The following is a 25958-nucleotide window of genomic DNA, read 5'->3' as shown; positions in this document are numbered from 1 at the left end:
GGAACAGGCAAATCAATACTTATATTGCTCTTATATGTTCAAGCGTCTATATTGTATCTTCATTCAGTCTATATAGCACAAACATACGCGTCTATATCAACATATGTTGTTCCTGTTCGGGCATTTCATTCCTCGTAAATGTTGCTGTCACTGTGGTGCAAAAGTTAGCCAGCTTGAATGAAAAAAAAATGAAAAAAGACCCAAAAACCATCAACACTTTGAGAAATACTTACAATTCTTCCGAGAATTTCTCTCTTCCCTCTGCATCCTTGTTCACGTAGATACTCACGCTGCACTGGCCACAGGGAAAGTCTCCAAAGCCATCCTCACCAATCTCCACCTCCCTGTCGTTCCAGCCCAGGACATCCGTCCAGCGCTCGCCAGCATGCATCTCGCCGACATGCATCCTCTTGGAGGCGGCGCCCGCGTTGCTCAGGACAGCGGCACACCCAAAGCGCCGGTCCCAGGTGCCGTACCGCACGATGCCTAGACACGTCGGCTCGTCAAAGTACTCCGCCTGTTGTCCGTAGGCGTAGAGCTTGCGGGCCAGGATGATCCGGGGTAGGATACCGCCGCACGACGGCGGGAACGGGTTCTCGCCTTTGATGCCGTAGAGGTCACCGTAGAAAATGCAAGGGTAGCCGCTGTCGCGGAGGAGGATGAGCGAGTAGGCGAGGGGTTTGAACCAGTCGGCTATGGGGGCCTCGAGAGCCTGGTATGGCTGGGTGTCGTGGTTCATGACGAGCGTCTGATTGATGATGAGTTATTAGTTCAAGTGGGGGATTATTTCTTTTTGTGAAGGGTCGATAAAGAGAGAGAAGCCACAATGTCGGGGGAATCGGGGAGACGAACCACTGCGCACATGGGAGCGGCCTGCACCAAAGTGTCATCAAACACCTTTCTCATATCTGCACTGTCGCCCTGGCTGATCTCGCTAAAGTTGTACACCAACGGCGCATCAAACAAACAGAACTTTCTGCCCATCCTGTCGAGATAGTGTTCCATGTCCTGGAGGCTATCCTTCCAGAACTCGCCGACACAGAACCAGCCCTGGCCATAGGTCTCGTCCATGTTGGTGATGAACCGCCGCAAGAAGTCCTCGCTGAAGTGCTTGATGGCATCAAAACGGAACCCCTTGAGCGTGACCTGGGACGCCAACCACTTGCCCCAGTTCAGCACGTCCTCGGCTACCTCCTCGTGATCGTAGTCCAGATCCGATCCCATCAGGTAGTCACTGGATACATTTCATTAGAGTCAGTTGTTCCTTGTTTTTCTCTGTCCTTCTTTCTTGTTTCATATAAGAAAGGTCGACATTTTGAACTCACTAGTTGCCCTTTTCGCCATCCACGTCGCCGGCATCCGCCCAGTCCTTTGTCTTGTCCCCCATGATCTTATAGATGGCACTCTTCTCGTTCGCAGCGTTGTAGTCGACGCCCGAGAAGTGATACCAGTGGTACTGCATCTGGCTGTACTTACCCTGCCTGGCCGGGAAATCATAGCCAACCCAGGCGTGGATCTCGTAGACATCGCTGACCTGCTGGGTGCGGTCCTCCTGGTCGACCTCGTGCGCCATACACTTCTCCTTGCGGTCGGCGGCGAACCTGTGGTTGAGCACAGCGTCCCAGTACAGGCCTACGCCGTGCTGGTTGGCCGTCTCGGTCATCTGCACCAGCTCTTCCTTGTTGCCCCATTTGGTCGCGACCCCGCCCTTTTGGTCAAACTCGCCGAGGTCGTACAGGTCGTAGATGTCGTAGCCGTTGCCCTCGGTCGAGGACCCTTTGCAGCCTGGTGGGATCCAGAGGTTGTCGACGCCCCACCGCTTGAGCTGCGGGATCTGCTTCTCCAGACGGGCCCAGTGCTTGTGATCGGCGGGGACATACCATTCAAAAGCCTGCATCATGGTCATGTTCTCTGGTGTGGCCTGCTGCTCCTCCTGCTGGGGCTGCTGCTGCTGGTCTTCTTCCGCCATCTTGAGTGGAATTGCCGAACGCCTTGTCCAGTGCGAAGTGCGAGTCCAAAATACAAGTACTGGGGCAAATCAAGAGTGTCGAGAAACAGAAAGCAAGCCTGTAAGCACGCAGGACGATGAAAATTCCAGCAAGCAAGCTACAGCTCTTTTATACACACAGTCTTATGCGCAAATTTTCTCGTATTTGGGCCTCGAGGATAACGTTCGAGTAACAGGTCTCCTAGTTTCCGAGGCCCCTGTAGCGATAATACGTGGGGGTTCTGCACGGCTGGACTGGTCGGACTTGGTCGGACTGGTCTGACTGGTCTAGAACACGCGGATAACCCTTGGAGCTAGCTGGGGTCGTTCCAAGATTGTTGTGTGAATCTTTTGTTGAGTCGGCAACGGAACCCCTTAGGACGGCCCGTCGACGTGGTGGCTCTGAAGAAATGACGTCGCGTACATGTAGGCGGGGCTCTCGTGCGTGTTTGTGGGCCCACATTCGGTGGGTTGATTATGTGTTTGCGTCCACATGGTACTATAGTAATCAGCTGTAACTCATGAATGGGGGATTTTTATGCAGAAAACATACGTGTCCTTTAACTTGTTGTTTGAAAAGTCTGTGTTCTGCTACAGAACTGGTCTCTTGAGCACAGCATTATCTTGCCAGTGAATCCCTGACTTGCAGGTCTAATGCATCCTAAGTAAGTACTAACTTTTAGGGCGTGCAGGAGACAGACCGAGATGGTTCCAAGGCGAGTCTGAGAGAGTAGAAACTGACAAGAGTGAGCGCTATCAGATCGAACATGTTACATATCAAAGATCTTAAATGATTGAGAAGACTATCTGGTTGTCAAAGTGCCAAAGTAGAGAAAGAAATGGTCAAGGCAAAGGCCAGTTGAGCAGCTCATAATACGACTAATACAGTTACTCATAACCAAATGAGTGTTATTAGTGACAATATTGGACGAGCAAAGCTTAGCCATCTCTGTAATTCCAAAAAGGGTTAAAAACGCTGCTCCTTTCCTTGAGGGAGGGAAGAGAAGGGGGGGGGGTGGCTCGGAAACAGGCACTGGACAGTAGAAGAAGGAATCAAGGTGGACATAAATTCTATACACAAGGGAATATATCTTGATCCGAAGAGACCTCAGAATCACTCAAAACTCTAATTCAAAAAGTTCAAAAGAAATTATCAGACATACAAGAATCAATGCTTGGTTCTAGAGGTGAAGCTGCATTACCAGCTCTGCTGCAGTGCCAAGTGAATGCTACCTGGGGGGATGAAATTGCAATTGGGCAAGCCTCAACCTGGAGTCCATCGTGAACTTCCAAAACACTATTATTGTCCTAGGAGTGTGGTATGTTTAGTGTCAGATGAATCTTTGATAACGTTCACGTCTTTGCAACTCAAATGCAACTGTCTCGGCAGTGTTAAGGCCTGCAAGATACCGCAAGGGAATGCGAGACCCACATCCTCAACACTCCTTTACCTCATTTTCAATTTTCAATAGCAGCTGTAGTAGAAGCAGTAGTATATTACTACGATAAAGATATCAATTTGCTTCACCCAAACTGCTTCTGCATCTGACGTCGAAATAAAGATAAACGAGTGAGACCCGCTGGGAAGATATCCACCAATAAAATGCAAACCACCTGCTACAGTGGCTACTGTACAGGGCCCTAAGTACTAACAAGACCCTGGCCCGCACAATTTATTAGACTTCGCAGGAGTGAGACAGTACATTCCAAAGCGGCCATTAGAATGGCTTGTCTAGCATAAGTATAGAGTATAGTCCCATTCTGGACTTCATATATACCATCGCTGCTCATATCAATACCACCCTGATGCACAACATTATCCAAAAAGAGAGATGTGTGTTGATGCAGCATGCGAGAAGGTGTCCTGGGGCTGGGGTGGGACCTCAGTGGCCAGTGACCATGACACCCGCCCCCCAACCCCCTGTCGACGATCCTCCCCAAAAGGGAAAATCCCAGCCACCCTGTTCCCCATAGCAACGACGATGGGTAAATACCATGTGTGGTAGTGTACATTGCCATGTCGACAGCAGGCCACTCACCCACCACCTCATTCATTTAACGCCCTGAAAGCCTAACAGAAGACCACCCATTCAACGCCAGCCACGCAGGCAAAGTCCAGCCTTTGACTTATGCAGTGTTGCTTTTGATCTTCAACGGCTTCCTAGCTTGTCCCTGACCCCCTAACCTGGTCTGCAGCTTGTAAATAAACCTTGTTGACGCCACTGATTTTTTGTTCTCTTCTCCTTTTTCCTATCTTCCGTTGCCGATACAAGATCAATCTTCACTCAATATTCTTGCCTCGTATTATTTTTTTCTTACTCTTTTCCCTTGAGCCTTTCGATGTCCCGCAGCCGCCGTGCTCACGACTTCGAGATTCATGTCGATCAAGACTGCCTAAGTCCAGCAGCAATGGAGGAACCCACCAGCCACATCCAAGAGACCACCACGATGGACCAGCCCGCCGAAGAACCTGTTCCTGCTGTCGGGACCACGACAGAGCACACAGACGACGCCAGCCCTGCAGCTGAGACGGAAGGATGGTCAGATCCTACGGTAGACTCGCTCCTCGACGAGCTGATCGGTGGGGATGGCCCCGCAGAAGAGCATGAGCCCAGTGCAGAGGAGGAAGAGGGCGAGAAGGAGCAAGATGAGAAACTTGAGGGCCTGGACGCCGGTCCAGAAGCAACAACAGAGGAGCACAGAAACGAGGTGGATCATGAAGAAAAAGAAGAAGAAGACACAGTAGACGAGCACGAGAGCGCGGATGGCTCCTCGGAGCTTGACTTTACCTCCATCATGGACTCGGTAAACCTGGAGCGACGACATTCGCTCCGAACCGAAGCCCTGATCCAGGCAGCTGCTCGGGCGGTGGTATCGATGAGACAAGGTGGACAAGACGACGACAACGACGAACATGAAGAACAAGATCATCACGAGAGCGCAGACCAGTCTGTCCTCAGCTCCACGACAGACGACCACGAGGGCGACACAGACGACGACACCCTCCAGCTTGAAGACGACCATGACCACGACCTCGAGGATGACGCAACCTCCAGCCGTCCCGAGTCCTCGGCTTCCTACTCGCTGCGATCCCCGACGGAGGAGTATTCAGTGGGTGACGGCGCATACAGCAACTCGCACCACGGTGCCGAGGACGATGTATTTAGCGATCACACGCCCCTCAGCTCCCGCAACTCAGCAGACGACCACTGTGACAACAACGACGATGACGCCTTCGAGCAGATGACGGAGAAGGGCAGTGACTCTCCCCGTCATGCGCGGTCGCGAGTCGTCTCAGGCGTGTCCATGTCCGCCCCATCAGAGACCTCGGAGCTCTCCCGCCTGTCCCGCTACGAGAAGGAGGACTTTGTGCCCACATCTCGCAGCACCCGCCCTGCGTTCCGCAGCCCTTCCTCCGTCCGCGCCCTGCAGATGTCATCGCCCACGCCCTCTGTCTGCTCCGCCCAGGCTCGCTCGCCCAAGGCCCCGACCAACTTCCCCACCGTCTCCCGCCTGGGCAGCCCGACAGTGTCGGGACAGTTCCCGCCAAAAGGGCGGTCGACACCTTCGCGCTTCAAGCGCCAGGAGGCACCCTTGGTCCTGCTGCACGTTACCCTGCTGCCGCTGCGCTGGCCCTATGGCGACGTGCTGGATCACTTTGAGGCCAAGAAGTCGGCCCCTGCGGCCTTTTCCAGTGAGGGGATGAAGAACCTGCGCGGTGCCTGGCGACAGGTCCAGGATAGGCTGGGCGACACCGTCCTGGAGCGAGGCATTCTCCTGCCACACCCTCAGAGCGACTTTGAGATCCTGGAGGAACGCCTTCTGGAGGCCCTCGAGCTGCCCCTAGGACGTCGCGCTAGGATCCTGGAGTGTGGTCACTATCTCGGTCCTTCAAACAACATGTCCGTCCCCGACGACATCGACTCCGAGTCCGAATACATGAGCGACGCAGACGAGTCTGAATCTGGCCGTAGGCCCGAGAAGAGGCATTGGTGCACGACGTGCAGGGGCGACATACGTTACGACGAGCTCAGTGCCGAGAGGGTCTTCCGCATCAAGGTCTACGCTAGCAACGGTCTCATGAGCGCCGGTGCCTGGGAGACCTGTTGGAAGGAGATGGAGCGCGTCGACATCGAGGTCGAGCCCATCGTTGATGCTGGTGTTCAGGTCGACTTGGCCAAGCTGGGCGCGGCCATGGACCGCGAGCACCAGCAACGGCTCGAGGACGAGCAGAGCCAGCAGATGGAGGAGGAGCAGAGGATGCAGCTCGAGGTCGAACAGCGCCTCTCGCTGGAACAGGAGCGGCAGGAACTGGAGTCGCAGCGCCTGCGGTTCGAGGAAGAGCAGCGCCAGGCTCTGGAAGAATCGCAGCGGAAGCTCGAAGAGGAGCGGCGCAGGATCGAGGAGGAGCAGCGCCAGCGCCTCGAGGAAGAGCGCCGCCTCAAGTTCGAAGAGGACCGCCGGCTGCTCGAGGCCCAGCGCCAGGAGTTTGAGGAGCAACGCCTGGAGCTCGAAGAGCAGCGCAAGCTCATCGAAGAGGAGCAGCGGCAGCACCTAGAGGAGTCGAGGCGCCAGGAGCTCGAGGTGGAGCACAAGATCCTCGACGAGCAGAGGCAGGAGCTGGAGGAAGCACGGCAACAATTCGAGGAGGAGCAGAGACAGATGGGCGTTGCTGCGCCGCGGTCCACATCGCGCACCTCATATGCCGAGGACGATCTATCCTCGCTGTCGCGGGATGGTGCCACGTCTACGGAGCTGGGCGCCCGACGGCGACAATCAGACCGCCTGCGTGAGATCTATGGGCACGACCGATCCTCATCTTCTGAAGGTATGCTGAACAACAGCTCGTCTCCATCCATCCACATCCACGTCGACACGAACCGCCAGCGCGAGGAGGGCCAGAATTCACGCCAGCTGGCCACCATTCCCGCCACACCGAGGGACAGCAGCAGCGCCAGCGGGATGCCCATGCTGCCCATGCAAGAAGCGACTTCTCGCCACCCCTCGGACTCGTTCATGCCTCCGCCTTCCTCCCCACCACCCTCCTCCCAGCAGGCGTTTCAGCAGCAACAGCAACAGCGTAAGGCGCTGGATGCTGCATCTCTGCCTGAGCTGGTGGGCGAGACAATCAGGGTGCTCCTCCAAGACCCTAAGAACGTGGCTATTGCTATTCTGGTAGTGGCCCTTGCGATGTTGGCTGGGCAGTATGGGAAGGGCCAGGAACGCGGCGTTGACATCTACACGCAGGGGGGCCACCAGCAGCATCACTACCAGTCTCCTCCCCATCATCACCAGCTGGATTCTCGTGAGCCTGTTGGGCAGGTGATCATGAACACGCCCCCTGCCGTGCAGCAGCCTCAGGCGCAGGCGCAAACCCAGTCTCAGCTCGTTGAGACTATCTACAAGACTGTCACGGCAGAGCCTTCTCAGAAACATACGGTATCCCGCGATGTGGAGGTCGTCTACCATACGGTCACCCAGCACGCACCTCCACCACCTCAGGAGACGCCCACCCGTGTCGTGGAAACCATCTACAGCACAGTCACGGAGTCGGTTGTCGGGACGCCCCCGCCGCCGCCTGCGCAGGCTGTCATCGAGCCGCCGTCCCAAGATGCGGGTGAGTTTGCGTTACCACCACCACCTACCACTGGCGCCACCGGTGGTAGGGCGGTCCCCAGCGTTGATTTGAACTATGCGAGCTTGGATTCTTTCGTGGTGCACGGCGAAGGTGATGATATTGCAACACCAACACCTTCGCCTTCGCCTTCACCCCTGCATTTTACCCCTGTTGGACTGCTTGATCCGTTTATTTGCCCTTTGCTATCTTTTCCTCCATCGGAACCTGACTCTGACGACCAGAAGCTTAAGAAGGCCGACGACACCTATAGTGAGGTTGCACTCGAAGAACAAAATGAACAAGACCAAGAAGTAAATACCCAGGATGCAGATGACACAAAGACATTGTTGGAAATTCCGGCCAGTGGACAGCACAGCCCAGGCACGCCCTCAGCCTTGCCTGGCGGAGATGACGAGGTGCACGACCTGAGCAATGCCGCCGTACCACAGCCATACAGTTCCATGGCACCACTCTTTACAACGACCGAGGCGAATGTCGACGCCGCTGAGACAACAGAGATGTCCAGCGAGACCGAGATGGCCGTGGAGGACTCCCTCCCTGAGGCGAAGCAGACACCGCTAGGAGCCGAAACTAAGCAGCCTGACGAAGAAGAGCAAGGGATACAGGTGCGTTTTGGTGGTGATGATTATCACGTGGTAGGAGTAGAGGCCAGCGAGAATATCTGCAGGGTCCCAGGTGGATTGTGGTAGAAAGTGGAAACGCAGGGAAGGGAGGAAGGGGGGGGGGGGGGTTGGGTTGATCAAGTGGCTGCCGCGGAGGGGACGACTTGCACATACTAGAGCCGCAGAGAGATGATTTATTGTACATACACATACTCAGCGGGTTGGATATGATGGACGAAGCATGATCATATGGTACATAGGAGGATAGCGTCAATTGGATTTTTGTCTTGTGGGTAATAAGTCCAAACTCCGTTGATTGCTTGCTATATACAGTATGTTTGTTCAGTCGGAAATGGATTCATAGTCTTGACATAGTCTTGACCATCGTCCTGATTCCACGCACGACCATACCATGCATGGCTTTCCGAAACCATCTGGTTCAGGCTTTGTGCAGCTGTGAGTCCAGGGAACTGCAATTTTATGCGGGGAAGATACAAATGCAGTCTTGTACAAGGTGTAAAGGAACATGGGGCAAGAGAGATAGGTTGACGACCTGATCGACAGCCCAACCCGGATAACAACAACAATGTTGAACTCGAAAAAAAATTGGCAGGGAAAATGGGTTTGGCCGAAAAGGGACCAGAAGAGTGTGTGAACTTCAACAATCAAACGCGCCCCCTTTTCTTTTCAAACGTTCTGCGCTTTTTCTTGTCTAAATGAGGGGCGCCGATGACTATTGGAACGGTGACCTTCACCGGAAGAAATGATGGGCTAAGCCGAGCCGCTCTAGAGATTTTTGCTTTTTTTTTTTTCTTTTCCCCCAACCCAAATGCTCCTTTGGCTCAATCTTCTTTGATTTCTTGTGTCTTTTTATTTTCTTCTTTCTTTCTCTTTTAAGGCTTCGCCCTCGGATCAGAGGCGACAAGGTCCCCATCCCCCCCCCCCTACGCCGCCTGCCCGTTTCCGGCAGCTTGTGACTGCAACGACGGAAGCAGACTTCTCGCGGTGCTCCTGGCCTGCTGGGCGAGGACGGTGTCCATGAGCACCAGTGCGGCCATGGACTCAACGATGGGCACGGCGCGCGGCACCACGCACGGGTCGTGGCGGCCCTTGGCGGCCAGGATCCCTGAGCTCGAGCCGTCGTAGGTGGCGGTGGTCTGCTCCTGGCCAATGGTGGCGGCGGGCTTGAAGCCCACCCTGAAGTAGATGGGGGCGCCGTTGGTGATGCCGCCCTGTATGCCGCCGCTGAAGTTGGTCTTGGTCGTCAGCTTCGGCCTGGGTATGCCGGCCCTGTCGGCGCCCGTCTTGTGTTCTTCTTCCTCTAGCCTCTGGGCCGTCTCAGCGGCGATAAAAGGGTCGTTGTGTATCGAGCCCGGGATCTCGCAGCCGCCGAAGCCGGAGCCGATCTCGAAGCCTTTCGTTGCTGGGATGGACAGCATGGCGTGTGCGAGCAGGGCCTCGAGCTTGTCGAAGCAGGGCTCGCCTAGCCCCGTGGGTGCGTTCTTGATGACGCACGTCACGGTCCCGCCAATGCTGTCGGCTCGGTCGCGGAAGCCCGCAATGTACTCCTCCATCCTGCGCGAGGCCTCCTCGTCGGGACACCGCACGGGAAGGTGGGCGTCAACCGTCTTGCGGTCGATAGTTTGCAGCAGCTTGAGGTACTCGGGGTTCGTGCTGGGCGAGGGGTGCTCGGCCGAGGGGGGGAAAAGGTGTTCGGCGCCGACACTCGTGGTGAAGGCGACGATCTCGACGCCGTAGGCGAGGCGCAGGTACTTTTCTGCGATGGCACCAGCGGCCACACGGCCAATGGTCTCGCGGGCGCTACTCCGGCCGCCGCCAGAGGAGGCCTTGACGCCGTACTTCTCGAGGTAGGTCCAGTCGGCGTGGGAGGGACGCGGGTACAGGTCCATGGTGGAATTGCCGTAGTCCTTGGGCCTCTGGTCCTCGTTCATGACCAGCATGCCGATCGGGGTGCCGAGGGTCACACCAAACTCGGTGCCGGACTGGATCTGTACGCGGTCCTTCTCGTTGCGGGGGGTTGTGATGGCTGATTGGCCTGGGCGGCGACGGGTCATCTGCGGCTGGATGTCGGCTTCGGTGAGCGCCATGCCTGGGGGGCAGCCATCGACGATGCAGCCGACGGAGCGGCAGTGGGATTCACCATAGCTGGAGGAGAAAAGATGGTATGATCAGATTTGGCCAAGATGAGGAACACGTAGTCCGGAAATGGCAGAAGAGAATAAGGAGGAAAAAGGGAGAAGCGGGAAAAGAGAGGAAACATACGTGGTGACCCGGAAATACTCGCCAAAAGTCGACATAGCTGTTGTTATGGACTCGAATACAAAGAAATAGAGCAGCCAGACACGAGAGGATTAGATGCCTCAGCTTGTCAGGCAATGACGGTGAGTCAATTGACCGTGATGTGACTTGGGTTGAAGGTTTGGCATGAAGAGACAAGTCAGTCGATTTGGGGCTCCGGAAATTCTCTTAGCCCCAGTATATGGCCACGCAAAAGAGTCATTCATTCATTCTCGAGTCTAATCGATAAGGCCAATGCAGACCAAATGAGGTTAGTGTTGGTCAGGACCCCTCCAAATACCCCGCCATCAGATCCACCCATGTACTTTTTACTCCTATACTGGCTATATAGTACAAGGACCATGAACTGGATTATGTACTTATGTAACTCATTCTTTCCACCCAAATAACGTACTTGCATACCCTCCTCTCTTCCTTCCTCTTCCTTTTACTATCGCCCAAAACCTGCTTTTACTTTCTGAAGCACGTCAGGGCTTCGCCTCATCACCTTCTTTGCCCTTGCCCAGTCCACCAGAAGCAGTCCCAACAAACTCAGCGGCACCGCAACGCAAAAGTAAAGCCACACGGTGCCTTTGATTCCAGACAGGTCGCCGCTCATGCTAAATAGACTGGACACAAACGACAGCGGCGCAAAGATGGCGGCCAGATATGCCAGGCGCCCAAAGTACTGATTCTGCATCATGGCCTGGCGGCTGTCTTCGATATTAATTGACGCCATCGCCACGCTCTGAATATTATCGATGCGCTGCTGCAGGGTATCGATGCTCGCCTCGACGGCCTTGAAGTCGCGACGGAGGTCTTGAATACAGTCGTGTCTCGGGGTTGGATTCTCGTCGGAAAACACCGCAGCCATCGCTTCCGTCACCATGGTCTTGTATCCTGGGATCCAGCGTCGCCACGGGAACACCTTGGCCAGCGATGCCTTGATGGCCAGAGACGCCTCGCTGCCTTTCTTATAGGCGCTGAAGTCCGGATTCTGAAACTCCCAGTCGACTTGTGCGAGCCGCGTCGGGATGTAAGCGTCGCAGAGTGTCAGCCAGTCACCACAGATGATCTGGAGCATCCGGTGCACCATGACCTTGGGATTTTCTCGGATGGATGCGATCTGCTCCTTTGACATGCGCTGGGTCCAGTATACCACTTTGTCAAAGAGGTCTGTCGGAGGTGGCTCATGCGAGGCCCTGCTCCTGTTTGAAGGCGCCCTGTCATACCGACGGTTCACTGCCCACAATGGAGCGCCCTGTTTGATAGACGGGTCAATTAACAGTACACCTGTAGGCGCAGAGTCAGTAACAACGGCACACGACAACCTATGAGGTTGCTCTCAAGGAGGAGACGAGTTTGTAAGGGCCACGAACCAACGGGCCCCGTGCTGCCAGGCTCGGCAGGGCTGAACCAGAACGAAGCTTTGCTGCGCACGCAAGCAAAGCACGTTCCCTTGCCATCAAGCTCATCCTTCTGGTTTTTGTCGTCGTCCAGTCTCCGCAGAACGTTGAACCGCCCAGCTTCTGTCCTCGCTCCCGTCAACGCCTCCTTGTTCTCAAACCGCCGTGGTTGCATCCACTTCAGTGTGAAGTAGTTCCGGCTATGGGCGATCGATGGTAGTTCCGGAATCTCAACCCACTTGTCACGTGTGTTAAACCACGAATAGTCACTGATGTGACCTCTGAAAAAATGGGGGTCAATGTCTAACTCGTTGCCGAGCAGCTCAATGACGTCCCGTGACAGATCCTCAACAACGAACAGCCTGCTCCTATCGCTCGGCGGAGGGCCTTCCTTGAGTGCTGTCCTCAGCCTGGCCGTGCTCTCCACGGGATGGACTGTCACTGGATCAGCTGCTGTCCCGCTCATATCGAAGTCCAGAACCGCGATGTGCGTCCGCTTGGCTCTCTCGGCGCGAACCAAAACCTCTTGCGTCTTGATCAGGTTCCATTTCACAGGCGCAGTCGTGACCTCCATCCAGTCCGCCAGATACCCTAGTGAAGTCCAAGAGTTCGCGATCGCCTTGATATGCTGCAGATATGGGTATTGTCTCCTGGAGAGGGCGCGTCAGCACAGATACCGACCGAGACAAATATCTGGGCCTCAATGTATACCTGTCAATCTCCCATTCCTGCGCGCAGCCCGGGGGTCCTTGATCATAGACCTCGCCTATGTAGTATGCGTCCCCCGACTCGACCGTGTGGGGGAGGAGCAAGTTGCCATCGATCTGGTCCTTGACGCTCTCGAGGAACGTCGCACGCTTCTTGAGGGGAATTTCATGTAGTGGATGAGACATGACTTGGCTGGGCTGGGAGACAATAAGTCCTTGAGAAACTTGCTCTGTGAATTAGAGGGGAAAAGATAATGAGAAACAGAAAAATATAGAGCGCAGAGCCTGATGGCTCTTGAGTATATCATAGCCTGATATAGACGGACCCAGGACCCCATGCCTGAAGGAGGGTTCAGCCGCATCTTCATGGTGCTTCCTGATCGGTGGGCTGTACCCGCTGACAAGTCTGCTAATCATGCACACGCAATATCCCTCCCAGCTGCATGGCGTTCTTATTTGGTCAAACTGGACAGCCATATTTGGTCGATCGATCCGTGGTCCGATTGGATGCACGCTTTCGCTTCTGTGCGCTTGTCACCAACGGAGAAGGATCCCGTCCTGCAAGCCCCAAGTCAGGTCAAGTCGGTGCCCCACACACACATGTACCATGTGGCCTAGCCACACGAATTTAAGGTGGCGGGTGTAATCAGCTATGGCGTCGATCTCCCCCTGTTGGAGCTGAAAAAAAGTGTCGAGATCGGCTCCTGCTGCTGGTGTGTGTCTGTGTGCGCGCGCTTGAGGCTGTAAGTGGCTTGAAGGCATAGGTAGGTAGTAGGTCTTGGACTTCTGTGGAGAAACGAAGCGCGCAAGCGTTCCAAGGAGGATAAGCCACGATGTGCGGCAAGGAGGAATCATTGGGGCTGAGATTCATGACGAGGGCATCGTCTTGGCTGGATTTCATGATCCAGGAGAACAAGAAAAAATTGACGGGAGGATGACGGTGAGATGTCGGATCATATGCAAGCTCTGTCGTCTATATCGTCGTTATTGCCACGACGATGCAGCTGCTAAAGAGGCCCAAAATGAAGAATCGAGCAAATCCGCTGCCAGATTGCCATGGCAGTTCCTTGTCCTGTTCCTTGTCCTGTTTCTAGTACCTCCCTCTCTCCTCATCCAGGCCGGGGTCCCGGACCTACATCCCCTCCGTTAAACCCCATGAACGGCATGTTCATGTCAAAATCCAACATCTCATTGTCCAAAAGGTTGACTGGCGCCCAGCAATGCATCCAGTGGAATCCCATCTCCTGGTCCATCCAGGGTGCGCCCACCCCGCCACCCCCCTCCCCTCCTCCTCCTCCTCCTCCTCCTCCTCCTCCTCCTCCACCACCACCACCACCCAGCCCATGATCCGAGTCCGCAGGCGTTAACGCCGATATTGCCCCGCCGCCGACTCCCGAAACATGGTCGGGTGCGCTGCTACTAAGATGGTGCTGGCCCATCCCGGGGTGGTGATGAGGGTGAGGGTGAGGGTGCGCGGTCCCGCCGCTCGCCATGGACATGAGTGTGCCTGCGAGTCGTTCCGAGTCTCTCTGGTGGCGGGCGGCGGCGGCGCGGTCGAGGGCCTTTTGGAGGAACTTGGCGGACTGGCCGGCGACGACGCACTCGTCTGCCATGGTCTGAAGGACCTCGATGGCCATGGTGACGTGCTGGAGGAGGTGTTGCATCTCTACCTCGGAGGCCTCCTGGTTGATATAGACGAGGATGATGGAGGCGGCGAAGATGGTGTAGGTTGTGTTGTAGAACCTTTTGTGTTGTGGGAAAAGGAGAAAAGGATGTCAGCACGTACTGGGCGGGTTGATCATTTCTAGTGGAGGATAGGATGAATAGCATGAGGGGACTGACCATGTGCGGAAGAATTCGTGATATTTGTATGTCTCGTGAATGGTCTCGATGGTCTTCTTGGCTGCGTCGAGGCCCTTTTGGATGACTTCGTACGACCCTGGTATGTGAGACCTTTCTGCATAGGTAGAGGTGAGAAGTATGGAGCCGAAAGTCAGGATTCTCAGGTTCAGGTAGCCTGCCAAGTAACGTTAATCAGTCAGTCAGAATTCCTCGGGGGGGCAACTAGACCACAGCAATGAGGACAAACGCACGTATATATAGAACAAGCTTCTGCCGCTTCATCCAGATCGGTTCCTTGCTGCTATTCACAATCGACTGGTCCGGGGTCTGCAGCGGCCGGATGTTCGTCGGCAGGCCCGCCAGCCACTCGTCGAGGGTCTGCTCGATCTGCTGGGCCAGCTCGATGGTCCTTGGGGTGGTGTTCTGGGTCAGGTAAACTTTGATGCACAGGTGGCGGGTGATACGCGAGAAATCTACCATGCAGCGGATGATGGCGCAGTACGGAGGGTCGAGGAGGGCAAGGTCGGCGGGGTTGGGAAGTTCGGATATGTCAGTGTAAGGGAACTCGCGGTTGTGGTATTCGTCGCAGCTTAGACTACTGGGGCGGCCCATTGCGAAGGATAATTCTCTGCAAGCAAAGAGAACAGAAAGAGTCAGCTAAGGGGATACGGAGACAAGGGACACATTGTGAAAAGAGAGAACGAGAGAAAGAAGACTTGCTCTTCTAATGAGTATAGAGCCCTGTGATGGTTTGTTGGTTTGATTTTCCACTTGTCAGCATTGATTCCACAATCCATGAAGCGAAGAGAAGAGCCGACTCACCACCATGTTCTGGCTTCAGCTTTGATCAGGGCGGCACTCTTTTTGGAATGTGGACCTGGCTGACGGTTGATGCCCATGGCTACTGCTGTCCGCCCGGCAAGGCCGGTGAAAAAGTATGACCCTACCCCGAACAATGTAAGCCAAGTACAGAGGGAGAAGCGGTTGGTTAGCAAGAAGAACGAGGACATGGACTCACAATGTGAATTGAGTTCATTCTGGCAGACCTTGGCCTATATGAGAACACATGACAAAATCAGCCAACCGAGCCGAAAAAAATTTGATGTAGGGGAGAAAAAGGAGGAAGAGAAGCAATAACATTGATAAACGTACCAAGAAAAACTGAGACTGGACCATCTCCAAATCTGTCACAATCTCCAGCGAGGTGAACCGTGACCTAGCCTCAATGAAGAACTTCCTGCTCCACTGCTGATTGCTGATGCCGCCTATAGGCTCGGCATCCCGATATCCCACGAGGGCGCCGAGGGACAGCACGGCGTAGTACAGCGGCACAAAGCTGGCCTGCTGCTGAATGGCGGCCTCGTCGCCGGACCACAACACCTCGCACCGCTCGAGGAAAGAAGTCTTGTCAAGGATGGGATGGATGTAGTGAATAGACGAGAAGAAGTTGTGCAAAAAGACGCTGCACTGGCGATAGTGGGTGGACTCGACGACGGACACCTGCTTCTCGATGCCGGTCTCGGGAGTAACGGCCGCCCCGCCCGTGTCAACCTCGGACGGGGAGAAGCCTGGGTTGTGAAGGCTCGAGAGCAGCACGGCGGCGGCGGCGTCAGACTCGCAGTGCTCATCGCTCGTGGCGTCGGCGTCGCGAGGATGCCGCGTGCCGTCTCTCTGGAGCTGCGAGAGGAGGGCGACGGAGGAGGAGCTGCCGTAGAACTCGACATTGCGGGTGTGCTTGTTGATGGCGGTGACCTCCTGGCTGGCTGGGGCCCCGGGGCGTGACCGCATGGGCGAGGAGGGTAGGCCCCCCTCCGTGGCCGGTGAGCCCTGGGAGGCGGAGCGGACATTTACCAGGCCTGACAGGGCGGGCGAGGAGCGGTCAGCAGCAGTGGTGCGGCTGCCGGCCTCGGTCTTTTGTGCCTCGACGGCGGCTGAGAGCTGGCGGACCTGCTCCTCGAGACTCTTGACGTATCTGCACTCATGGAACGGTCAGAAGGAGGAAGAGTAGGAGCCATGAGGGCTAGGGAAAGGGAAGGGGAAAAAAATCAAAAAAAAAAATCAACAAGAACATACTCTGGAGTAAACCGGCCTCTCGTCACATCCTGCCCCTGATAGACGCAGTCAACCTTGCGGTCTGTATGGTAGCAAACCATGAAGAAGGATCATCAGCACACAGTCTCTTGCCGCCTGCCATCATGGGTGTAAGGATAAGGGAAAAATAGGACAAGACTAAAGGCGACATGACATACTCCTGCAGTAAGTACAAGGATACAGCTCATCACATTTATTCTTCTTGAGGCGGCAGAGGTTGCATGCTCTGGCTGCCCTTGGCCTGCGAACCTTGTGGCCTGAATTCTGAGTGTGGGTAAGTGTTGAGGAGGGGGAGGAGGAGGATTGTGGTGGTGGTGGTGGTGGCTGTGGTGGCTGGGGCAGTTGCTGTTGATGCTGGCTCATGATGAATGTTGATTATGAGGTGCAGCTCGGCGATGGTGCTGGGGGGGTTTTGTGGGTTTGGACGTGTTGTTGGTCAGCAAAGATAGAATCTGGGCTGGTTGACGAGCTGCATCCAGCCCTTCTTCACTCGTTACTCAATTGCGAAAGTGTTGACCTCTGCCGTAGCCTTCTTCTTCTTTTTCCTCGTCTGGTCCGTCCTTGTCACGGCCTATGAAGGTCGTCGTCTGGGTTACATACGAGGCTGTGCACGTGGGTTGGTGACATGTGGAGCACCTAACAGGCACGTTTTGAGAGCATTAGTCAATTTTATGGAGTGGGTAGGGGTTCCAAGATGGGTTGGCTGCGTGCGTGAGCGAAACAGTGAGGGCGAGTTTTGAGGTGAGGCTCAAATTGGGCTCGCTCTTTCAGGCTCGACCAAAACCTCCGCCTTGCCGATGCGCAATTCCCCTTGCCACGCACGCCTGGGACTAGCGGACACTAAACATGGTGTGGTAGTGCGCCAGAGTGAGCCGTGCATGCTGTGCCACCTGTAAGCGTGGGGTTCGTTAGTGGGGTCTAATGCACGCCAGTCAAGCCACAGCGCCAGGGCATCGACTCAAGGGGGGGGGAGAGTTCCCGGTGCTGAGCTGCCTACCTACGCTGTACAGTAACTATGGTAGGGCGCTCTCACGATGGCCTATAGGGAACCCCGCAGAGCACCACAACGCCCTGTGGACTAAGCAGTACCATAGTAGATTGATTGTATTGCCAGTAAAGTACGAACGACAAGCTATGATCAATTGCTATCGACTTGATTGCTATCATATTTAGAATACAGTAGTTATGCTCACATGTCACATTGTACATTCTCATGCTCTGAAATTTCCCAAGAGAATACAGGTGAACAAGTAATCCACAGGAAAAAAAAAATGGAGGACGGAAAAGAAGGGGAAAAGAAGAAAAGAAGAAGGGAATGAGAACGACCAGGTCATGGAAACATTAAAGACGATGGATCTGAATGTTCCCAAACTTTGGCTTTTACCCTACGTCTCCTCCTCCTCAGTAGAGTCCAGACCTCCATGACAAGTCCACGCTCCCCCAGGTTTATTATTCCCTGCCCAGAAGTGACACCGACCAACCCCGCGATATCTTGTCTTCGGAAAAGCCGGGAACGGACTCTGGTCCCCACAACACTAACGACATGTCCACGGGTGCAATATCAAATTATGTATGCCAAAACCTGGTCCTGGGGTCGTACCATCAGAGTCCCCCACATAGAAAGTGTAGCTGGGTGGATGGTCGTGTCTGTGACGCGAGGGGTTGAACTTAACTTATGAGATAGTGCTTGTTCTTTATTTATTCGTGGAGGGACCAGCAGCGAGCATTCCTGACCAGGCCGAGACAAGGACAAAACATAACCTGGAAGCAAACTTGAAGGACATTAACACCAGAGTGTTATCCTTTGTTCACCAAGTACAATACTCATTTATCAAACTTGATCCACTTCTCAATAACAATGAGCGTCCCCGTCCTCAGCACGCCTCCCGACAAACGGTCGGCCTACATCATCGACCAGCTCGAAGGCGAACGCATCACCATCCCCGGCAGTAAGGGCGTCTTCCGCATCCTCGCCTCCTCCAAACAGACTCAGGGCGGCATCGCCGTCTTCTCGAGCGGCGCCGTGCTGTCTGATGCGCCGGGCTTCCACTGGCACGCCGAGGCCCATGATGTCTTCCTCCCAACCAAGGGGTTTCTGAAGCTGTGGAGTGGCGACAAGTGTAGGATCATGGGGCCTGGAGATTTTGCTTATGTCCCCCCTGTGAGTTATGCCCAAAAGTTGTTGATATGTATTTTTAATTCTGGAATTATAAACTTCTCATATGAGCTCTGTATACACACACACACATGTATTCGAATACTGACATGAATTATTCTACAACCAGAAAATCATACACAACCCAGAGATGCTCGGCCCCCACACTGAACAGCTAGGTCTCGTCGCTCCTGGCGACTGGGTCGACTTCTTCCGCTACGTCGCCGACTCCTACAGCGGCCTCCTCGTTCCCGAGTCCGACACCCGCGACCTCAAAGCCCACATCATCCCCAAAGTCATGGCCGCCCGCGACCGCTTCGACGTCCACTTTGTCCGCGACCACCAGCCCGCCGAGGTGAGCGACTGGCTCGCCTCCGAGACCGCCCTGCCCGAGGAAGCCCTGACACCCTATTTCCTGCGCGCCAACACGGGCCCGCGACAGATTCTGGGGGGCGTCATGTCGCGGCCGTTCATCTATGCGCGCCACACCGCGGGGCGGTTCGCCATCACGAGCCTGGAGTCTTCGAGCGCCTATGGCAGGTCGTGGCTGGCGGAGAGGTGGATCACGTTTCAGAGTGTAGACCACTGCTTCTGCGTGCAGGAGGGCATTCTCAAGGTGCGGCTGCGGGGCGAGGAGGCGTGGAGTGAGGTCAGAGAGGGTCAGACGCTGCTGGTGCCGGCGGGCCAGGCGTTTGTTTTGGACTTTGGGAGTCGCTATGTTCGTGCCATCACCTTCACCAACGGGAAGGGTCTGGAGGAGGTCGTGAGGCTGGCTGGGGTTGACTGCGCCGGCGTGGTGCTGCCGGACGAGGCGGCTGCCTTTGATGCTGCCAGGTTGCAGGAAGCATGTTCTGAGGTGGGCATAACTCTGAACGACCTATAGTGTGTTGACAATGAAGTTATCATATGTACAAGGTTGAATTTGGAGTGTAAAGACATTACCCTCAAGCGTTCTCAGCCTATGATGCAGTAGAAAGTTGAATGATTATAAAATTAACACACCTACAGTACGATCAAAGGTCTGAAAAGGACAATGTTTTAGAAGCGCTGCATGAATAAGAGTAAATAGCAAGTGTCATCAGAAAAGTACATGGGAAAAAGGCAAGAGACAATACTCAAATTCGCACATGACATGGTCAACGTAATATTGGATGAGCCCAACACTTGCAGAATTATATATTTTTTCATACAATTCTATCAATATCAGAAGGGATCACATCGCACCGCCTCTTCCACTTCTCTGGATGCGTCGTAACCATATAACCATGGCTGGACCTCTGGGCATGTCCACCTGCTGGGGAACGGACCCTTGAGCTCCTTGCCCAGCATTGAGAGGAATAAGGCATCCCGTTCCTCTTGTTCTGGACCATCAAGCATGTGGAAGTCATGTCGCTTTTTGAAAGGGAAGAAATGTTGGTCGTCAGCAAGAGTAAACACCACAAGAAAACAATCACCCTGAAGTCAATAACGAGGACGAATGGAAAGGAAGAAATAAAATTACCTGTTTGAACGTCTCCCGAACAATAGCCTCGCCTCGTACTTTTCTGAGCTTCTCATACATCTTCAAAGCCTTAGGTATTTGATCCTTGGACTGAATATGCCCCAGTAGTTGGCCCAGGACTGCACCGTCTTCCACTGCAGAGTTGGCTCCTTGTGCTAAATATGGCAGCATTGGGTGACACGAATCGCCCCTATGTATCGTAAATTAGCATCTGGCTTGTGTTTTCTTCGTTTCTCCTATCCCAAATGAATGATCAAGCAAGAGACTTACACAAAAGCAAAGTTTCCCTTGTCGTTCACCCACGACGGAAGCGCCTCTCCTAAGATCATGAAACATGATTGTATCAGCCCTCCATTCGAGCCATCGAGTTATTGTGTCGAGAGAGTTCATGGGTAAGAATCGTAACTCACTGTGCATCAACCGCCACTTCTCCACCGTGTCGACCTTTTCCAGAAACCTCTTCAGAATCGGGTCCCACTCCTTAAACAGCGCCTTCATCTCCTCCAGACTACCCTTCTGCTTGCTCACCCCCTCAGGCAGATCATCCGGCACCAGCAGCACAAGGTTATACAGCTGGCCCGCCCGCATCGAGTACCCCACAGCATGCGCCCCAGGCCCGATCCAAAAGTGCACGGTAGGCTCACGGATCCAGCGCTGCAGCTCCTCGTCCCCCTCGGCATCATCCAGGCTCAGCATCAACCGGTACGCCAGGTCCCCCGTCGGCAGAGGCCTGCGCTCCTCCGCCTCGCCACCGAGGAAATATGCCTGGCACCGCGACCAGACCCCGTCCGCGGCGACAACAACATCCCCGCGGGCCCGTGTGCCGCTCTTGGTCGTCACCTCGGCGGCGTCAAAGTCCACCGTGCTGATGGGCTCCCCGAGGCGGAACTGCACGCCCAGCTCCTCGGCCCGGCTGACGAGGGCGCGCTGCATGTCGACGCGGTGCATGTCGAGGAAGGGGGCGTCGTACTTGGCGCGCATGTTGCGGTCGAAGTGGTCCTCGTGGGCGAGAACCTTGCCAGAGTACCGGTGGACGGTCAAGGACGTTGGCTCTGCGGCTGACTTCCAGAGACGGTCTGCCAGGCCCCATTTTTGCAGTATGCGTGTTGAGTTGGGCGTTACTTGGAGACCTGCACCGACCTGGTGGTTTTTTTTCATATACATGTGGTGAGCCTTCTGTTTCTCTCTTCTGAATCTTGAGAGAGGAGATGAATGAAATGCAATAACGAACATACCTCAAGGAGTTCCTTGGCAGACTCAAACACGGTGACATTGTGTCCCGACAGAGCCGACGAGATTGCTGTTGCGAGCCCGCTTATTCCGGCCCCGACGATGATGATGTCCAGCTTGACTGCTGCTTTTTGCTGGACGTGTTTGCTCTCCTCGGCTGGTCGGCCGTTGGTGGTCTCTTTTTGTGCTAGAATGGAGCAAGTATCATTGTTGAGCACCAAGAACTGCCAGGTCTTTTGAAGAAAGGACAACATGTTACCAAAATCCGGGAGAATTTGCTGGGCTGCTGAGAAGCAAATGAGAGGGAGAGAAAGAGGGGGAGAGAGAGTGAGAGAGCAAGTGGCGATATGTGGTAAATTCCACTGCGCATATTGGCCCGTGAAGGAATCACGAGGCTGACATGTGAGATCCTTATAAAAGGAAGCGTTCAGCTCGTCCTAAGGGGGAAAAAGGCCTTGGTGCTGTACCCGTTACAGAATTACATACACAAGTGCATACAAACATGTACGATCATGTATGCATGTCTGTCAGCTTTACCATGCAAGTACATACATATCTGGACACCTACCACTCAGAGGCGCCGGAAGTCCCGTGTCCTAGGTCGATCTGGGGAAGTCCGGGTTATCCGAACTTCTCTTTCTCCCCTCCAGACTCCAGAGGCTCATCACTTACACGGACCACCATCGGCCATCGTTCCATGTTGTCTGCTCGCTTGATTGCAATGTGGTGCCATTCGGGCTTTCAAAAGAGTTGATTTGAGTCCGAGAGAGCGAGAAGCGACATTCGTATACAGAAGCCGGATCTCCCGCTGGGTTTGATGGTCAAGAGGGGTGTTTTCAGAAACGGTGTCTGGTGCAGGTCTTCAGATCGGTTCTTTACTACAGTGATTACAGCTTAGCTAGATTTACCAACGTCATTTATTACTTCAATCGGTAAGCAGGTCTCCATATCGCTCACATGCGGCTCAAGGTTCGCGCGACCCTGGACAGGGTGGTTCAGGCCCGGTGTCTCGGGCGTCATAATATCACAGCGTTTATCAAGATTAGTATACGAGCAGGGCAATAATCTTATGAAAACATGATAGAAGTCAAAGAAATGGGGTTCAATTGGAGATTGATGCGCTGTAGCACCTTGAATTCAACAAGATTATGATGGCTGTCAAGGTGATGGTAAAAAGTCGAGGCCAAAGTTGATGCTGCCATCCCTCTCAGATACTCAGGCATCATTTACTCATGACGTTCTTGGGAAAAGATGTATTTAGATCCCTTCTTAATGAGGTTGAGAATCACCAGACAATGTTCTCAGCCTGATGAGAACCACCTTTTCTCAAGGCACACCCCTCCCAGCCCGCGTAGCCTTGGCCAGCTCACTCATCGCCTTGTCCGTCGCATACCGCTCATAGATAGGCAGGTAGTGCTCCCGATCACTCGTCGTCGCCTGCACACTCTCCCTCTCCGACACAGCCCTGCTCCACACCCTCCACCTCTCCCACAACTCCTCGTCCTCGCCTCCTTCCCCAGAGGCCGGAATACCAAGCCCGCCTTCCTTGAAGTAATCAAATACCCAGAGCCTCACAGCCCAGGGCGCGAGCACGACGTCTGGCAGACTAAACTCCTCGCCCGCGAAGAACGGGCCCGTCGGATCGGCATCCCGGATCCAGGTGACAAGCGTGTGCAGAAACTCCTTCCTTGCCTCGTCCAGAGTGTAGGGCTTCTCGGGCGTGTGCTGCAGGAAGCGGTGGAAGGCAGGGATGATTCGGCTTGTCACGTAGTCGATGGAGATCTTCAGCTTGGCCTTTCTGAAGGGATCCTCCCTGGGCAGGAGAAACGGGGGGTTCTGAGGGAAGGTTTCGTCTAGGTACTCGCAGATGATGCCCGATTCGATCAGCGACTGGGGCCCATCCGGCGTGGGAACGCCCAGGGCCGGAACGAGGCCGCGGGGGTTGAGCTTGAGAAACGAGGGCTCTTTCTTGTAGGGGTTGATCTCCTGGTACCGATAGGGGATCTTCTTTTCCTCGAGGGTGATCCATGCTCTTTGCACGAAGGGGCAGAACCAGCCAGAGTACAAGACATGGTCTGCTTGAGCGTGCTCGTGGTCCTTGACGACCTGGGCGGCTCTGCCTGTAGCGACTGGGTGGAGATTCTCGTCGGGGATGCTCATGATGCCTGACAGTCCTGGTAGGACACTAGAGAATGGCTGTGAAAATCTGGAGATTCAAGAAATGTTAAAGCGTCGTAACTAAATACCGTCAATTGTAAGATGAATGTGAGAAGGAGGTCGAACGTGAAGGCGGGACTTGTCAATGCTTTGAAATCATCATCTGCATATACATGACGCAATAGTTACTCCATGTACACTCACGTCAAATAGTTGGGGCATTCGATCGACAAGCTGAGGCTTATAGTTGATCCTTGGCCACTTCTATTCCTACATGAGTTTTGCCACATGCAGTTGCTCATCCTTTCGAAAAGAAGAGAAGAAAGACAAGAAGTTTGTCGATTATTATATTTTCTGATAAATGAAATTACACTTTCCCCCTTTGTCCATTCCCTCGCATGCAAACTTTGGTTATTCGGCCTACATAGAGGCGGAGTTATATGGACGATTCGGAATTGTCGACATATATAAAAAAAAAAAAGACCAAGTCGTCTTGCTGATCTGTTACTTCTTATATCACTCCACATTCAATTCCCAAAAGATTGTGACGGCTAAATAGTATTTCTCTACAGCCTTGTTTTCGATATGATAGTCGCAAATTCAAAACAGTCATGAAAGAATGTGAAGTGGCTACATTTCATAGCCTTGGCAAGTACTCCTCCCCCCTCTCTCTGTTGACTCCTAACAGAGTCCTGCACACACAAGCAAAGTCACAAAGCATGCAAGCTCACATGCATGAACACCCTCTTCGTCCTCCTCGTCCTCCTTCTTCTTTAACTCGACGTCTCACTACCCCAAGGCAGCCAGTTGGGCGCGACCCCATCACAAGAGAACTGGATCAAATTCGCCGTATTCCCGCTCCCATCCAAGATGGTCGACCCATCGGGCGCCTGGATAGTGACCCCAAACGCGTACGGCCCCGTCGCCTGCGCAAACGCAAAGCGCAACGGGATATACTGGCCCTGGTTGGCGTTGACCGCCACCGTATTCCCAGTGTTGGACACCACATTTGCATTGTTGCCCGTGTAGCCCGAGTACTCGATCTGCTCGTTGCCCACCCACATGTAGGCCAGGTCGTCGATGGACGTGTCAAAGGAGAAGGTGTAGGCTCCCGCGATCGGGCAGTAGACGAAGCCGCGCCACTGCATCATGAAAAGGTTGCAGGGCACCTGCGTGCCGTCCTGGTTGTAGGTATCCGTGCTGCTGGCGCATTGGCCTGTGAATCCGCCCGCCTGTGACGCGGGGCTCTCGGTGCCGTTGACTTGGGGCGTGATTGTCTTGAGATACTCTGGGTTGTTGGCGGCGTAGTTGACCGAAGGCGAGCTGTCGGGCCAGTAGGCCCACTGGAGGCCTGCATTGTTGCACGAGTTGTCGGCGACCGTGGGCGTGGCGCAGAAGGTGATGGTCGACGTGGGAGTGGAGGTCACTGTAGTGGTCTATTATGGGAATATCTGATGAGTAAACCTTTTCTCTGGTGTCTTTTTTGTTTCATCCTCATTCTTTGTTTCTTCTATGCTTTTTCATTCTCTTTGAGTGGAGACGACTGCTGAAGTATTGTAAAAGAAGAAGAAAGAAAAAGCAACAAATAGACTTACAGGTGTTATAGTAGGCGTCACAGTTGGGGTGATTGAAAGAGTGCCCGTGTTCGTAGCGGTGACAGGAATCGTCGTAGTAGTAGTCGAGACAGCCGTCGAAGTGCTCACGCTCGTGACTGTCGGGGTTCCGACACCAGCACACTCGCAGATCTCCGTCTGGACCGCTGCACTGTCACCAGAGAGGATGGCAGGCACCGGTGGGAGGGTCGGGCTGGCCTGGCGCTTGCGGGCCAGACCTGCTGGCGGATTCGTGCAGGTGGTTGTGTACACCGTGCTGGCTGTCACTGTTGTCGTAGACGTGGGGCCCGTGACGGGTGCTGCAGTGACAGGCGAGACGGTGACGACGCTCTGGATGCTGTAGGTTCCTACGGGGACATAGGTTGAGACCGTGCTGGTGGATGTTGTCGAGGTAGTCCGTACGATGATGACCGGGTTGTATCCCAGGAGACTATTTTTTTTTTTTGTAAGAAGAACATGGTCAGTTGATAGATAGTAGTAGAGACAAGTAGAAACGAAAGAAAGAAAAAAAAAGAGTAGCCCAGTCACCTCATCTGTACATGAGGAGAACACCGGGTGGGTGGGTGTGTGTGTAAGTGACAGAAAGAAGAGGGGATGGATCTCAAAAATAAAGGCTGGGAGCAACATACGCTTGACAGTACGCAGGAGCACCAGGCTGCAGGAGCAGATCGGCGGCCAGGGTGTTGAGGCCAGCAAGAACACACTGCAGGCCCGTGATGATCTGACGAGGC

The 25958-nt window shown here is 54.3% G+C and overlaps 8 protein-coding genes across 8 annotated transcripts; 1 reads left to right on the top strand and 7 right to left on the bottom strand.

Annotated features, from left to right (window-relative positions):
- Positions 1 to 39: 39 nt before the first annotated feature.
- M406DRAFT_97203 (family 13 glycoside hydrolase) lies at positions 40 to 1906 on the bottom strand (the record flags this gene model as incomplete). The annotated part of the gene is made up of 4 exons (XM_040926356.1): positions 40 to 150; positions 234 to 748; positions 853 to 1234; positions 1326 to 1906. 4 exons carry the CDS (start codon positions 1904 to 1906, stop codon positions 126 to 128), a joined length of 1503 nt encoding a protein of 500 aa, XP_040776369.1. The 3' UTR covers positions 40 to 125.
- A 7265-nt stretch (positions 1907 to 9171) lies between these two features.
- On the bottom strand, positions 9172 to 10545 carry M406DRAFT_338868 (chorismate synthase/flavin reductase, NADPH-dependent; the record flags this gene model as incomplete). Its single annotated transcript, XM_040921400.1, has 2 exons — positions 9172 to 10393; positions 10511 to 10545. The coding sequence occupies 2 exons, from the start codon at positions 10543 to 10545 to the stop codon at positions 9172 to 9174; spliced, it is 1257 nt and encodes a 418-aa protein (XP_040776368.1).
- Positions 10546 to 11048: 503 nt separating this feature from the next.
- On the bottom strand, positions 11049 to 12295 carry M406DRAFT_229013 (uncharacterized protein; the record flags this gene model as incomplete). The annotated part of the gene is made up of 2 exons (XM_040915802.1): positions 11049 to 11818; positions 11905 to 12295. Coding segments are annotated over 2 exons (1161 nt in total), but the record flags the coding sequence as incomplete, so codon positions are not given.
- A 1762-nt stretch (positions 12296 to 14057) lies between these two features.
- M406DRAFT_338867 (bZIP transcription factor MafK transcription N-6 adenine-specific DNA methylase) lies at positions 14058 to 16934 on the bottom strand (the record flags this gene model as incomplete). The annotated part of the gene is made up of 10 exons (XM_040921399.1): positions 14058 to 14145; positions 14223 to 14304; positions 14425 to 14655; positions 14732 to 15108; positions 15201 to 15221; positions 15303 to 15423; positions 15499 to 15532; positions 15633 to 16452; positions 16554 to 16614; positions 16730 to 16934. The coding sequence occupies 10 exons, from the start codon at positions 16932 to 16934 to the stop codon at positions 14058 to 14060; spliced, it is 2040 nt and encodes a 679-aa protein (XP_040776366.1).
- A 1495-nt stretch (positions 16935 to 18429) lies between these two features.
- On the top strand, positions 18430 to 19785 carry M406DRAFT_338866 (RmlC-like cupin; the record flags this gene model as incomplete). Its single annotated transcript, XM_040921398.1, has 3 exons — positions 18430 to 18732; positions 18857 to 19570; positions 19735 to 19785. The coding sequence occupies 3 exons, from the start codon at positions 18430 to 18432 to the stop codon at positions 19783 to 19785; spliced, it is 1068 nt and encodes a 355-aa protein (XP_040776365.1).
- A 144-nt stretch (positions 19786 to 19929) lies between these two features.
- M406DRAFT_338865 (FAD binding domain-containing protein) lies at positions 19930 to 22148 on the bottom strand (the record flags this gene model as incomplete). Its single annotated transcript, XM_040921397.1, has 6 exons — positions 19930 to 20118; positions 20228 to 20417; positions 20498 to 20546; positions 20638 to 21367; positions 21463 to 21584; positions 22130 to 22148. 6 exons carry the CDS (start codon positions 22146 to 22148, stop codon positions 19930 to 19932), a joined length of 1299 nt encoding a protein of 432 aa, XP_040776364.1.
- A 635-nt stretch (positions 22149 to 22783) lies between these two features.
- M406DRAFT_256278 (glutathione transferase omega-1) lies at positions 22784 to 23617 on the bottom strand (the record flags this gene model as incomplete). The annotated part of the gene is made up of 1 exon (XM_040917091.1): positions 22784 to 23617. One exon carries the CDS (start codon positions 23615 to 23617, stop codon positions 22784 to 22786), a length of 834 nt encoding a protein of 277 aa, XP_040776363.1.
- A 542-nt stretch (positions 23618 to 24159) lies between these two features.
- M406DRAFT_54432 (uncharacterized protein) lies at positions 24160 to 24716 on the bottom strand (the record flags this gene model as incomplete). Its single annotated transcript, XM_040924539.1, has 1 exon — positions 24160 to 24716. A coding segment is annotated over exon 1 (242 nt), but the record flags the coding sequence as incomplete, so codon positions are not given.
- Between the last annotated feature and the right edge of the window lie 1242 nt (positions 24717 to 25958).

The sequence above is a fragment of the Cryphonectria parasitica genome, assembly GCF_011745365.1.
Source record: "Cryphonectria parasitica EP155 unplaced genomic scaffold M406scaffold_4, whole genome shotgun sequence".
Classification (NCBI taxonomy): domain Eukaryota; kingdom Fungi; phylum Ascomycota; class Sordariomycetes; order Diaporthales; family Cryphonectriaceae; genus Cryphonectria; species Cryphonectria parasitica.
Note: the sequence above shows the minus strand (reverse complement) of the source record. Positions and strands in the feature narration are given on the sequence as shown.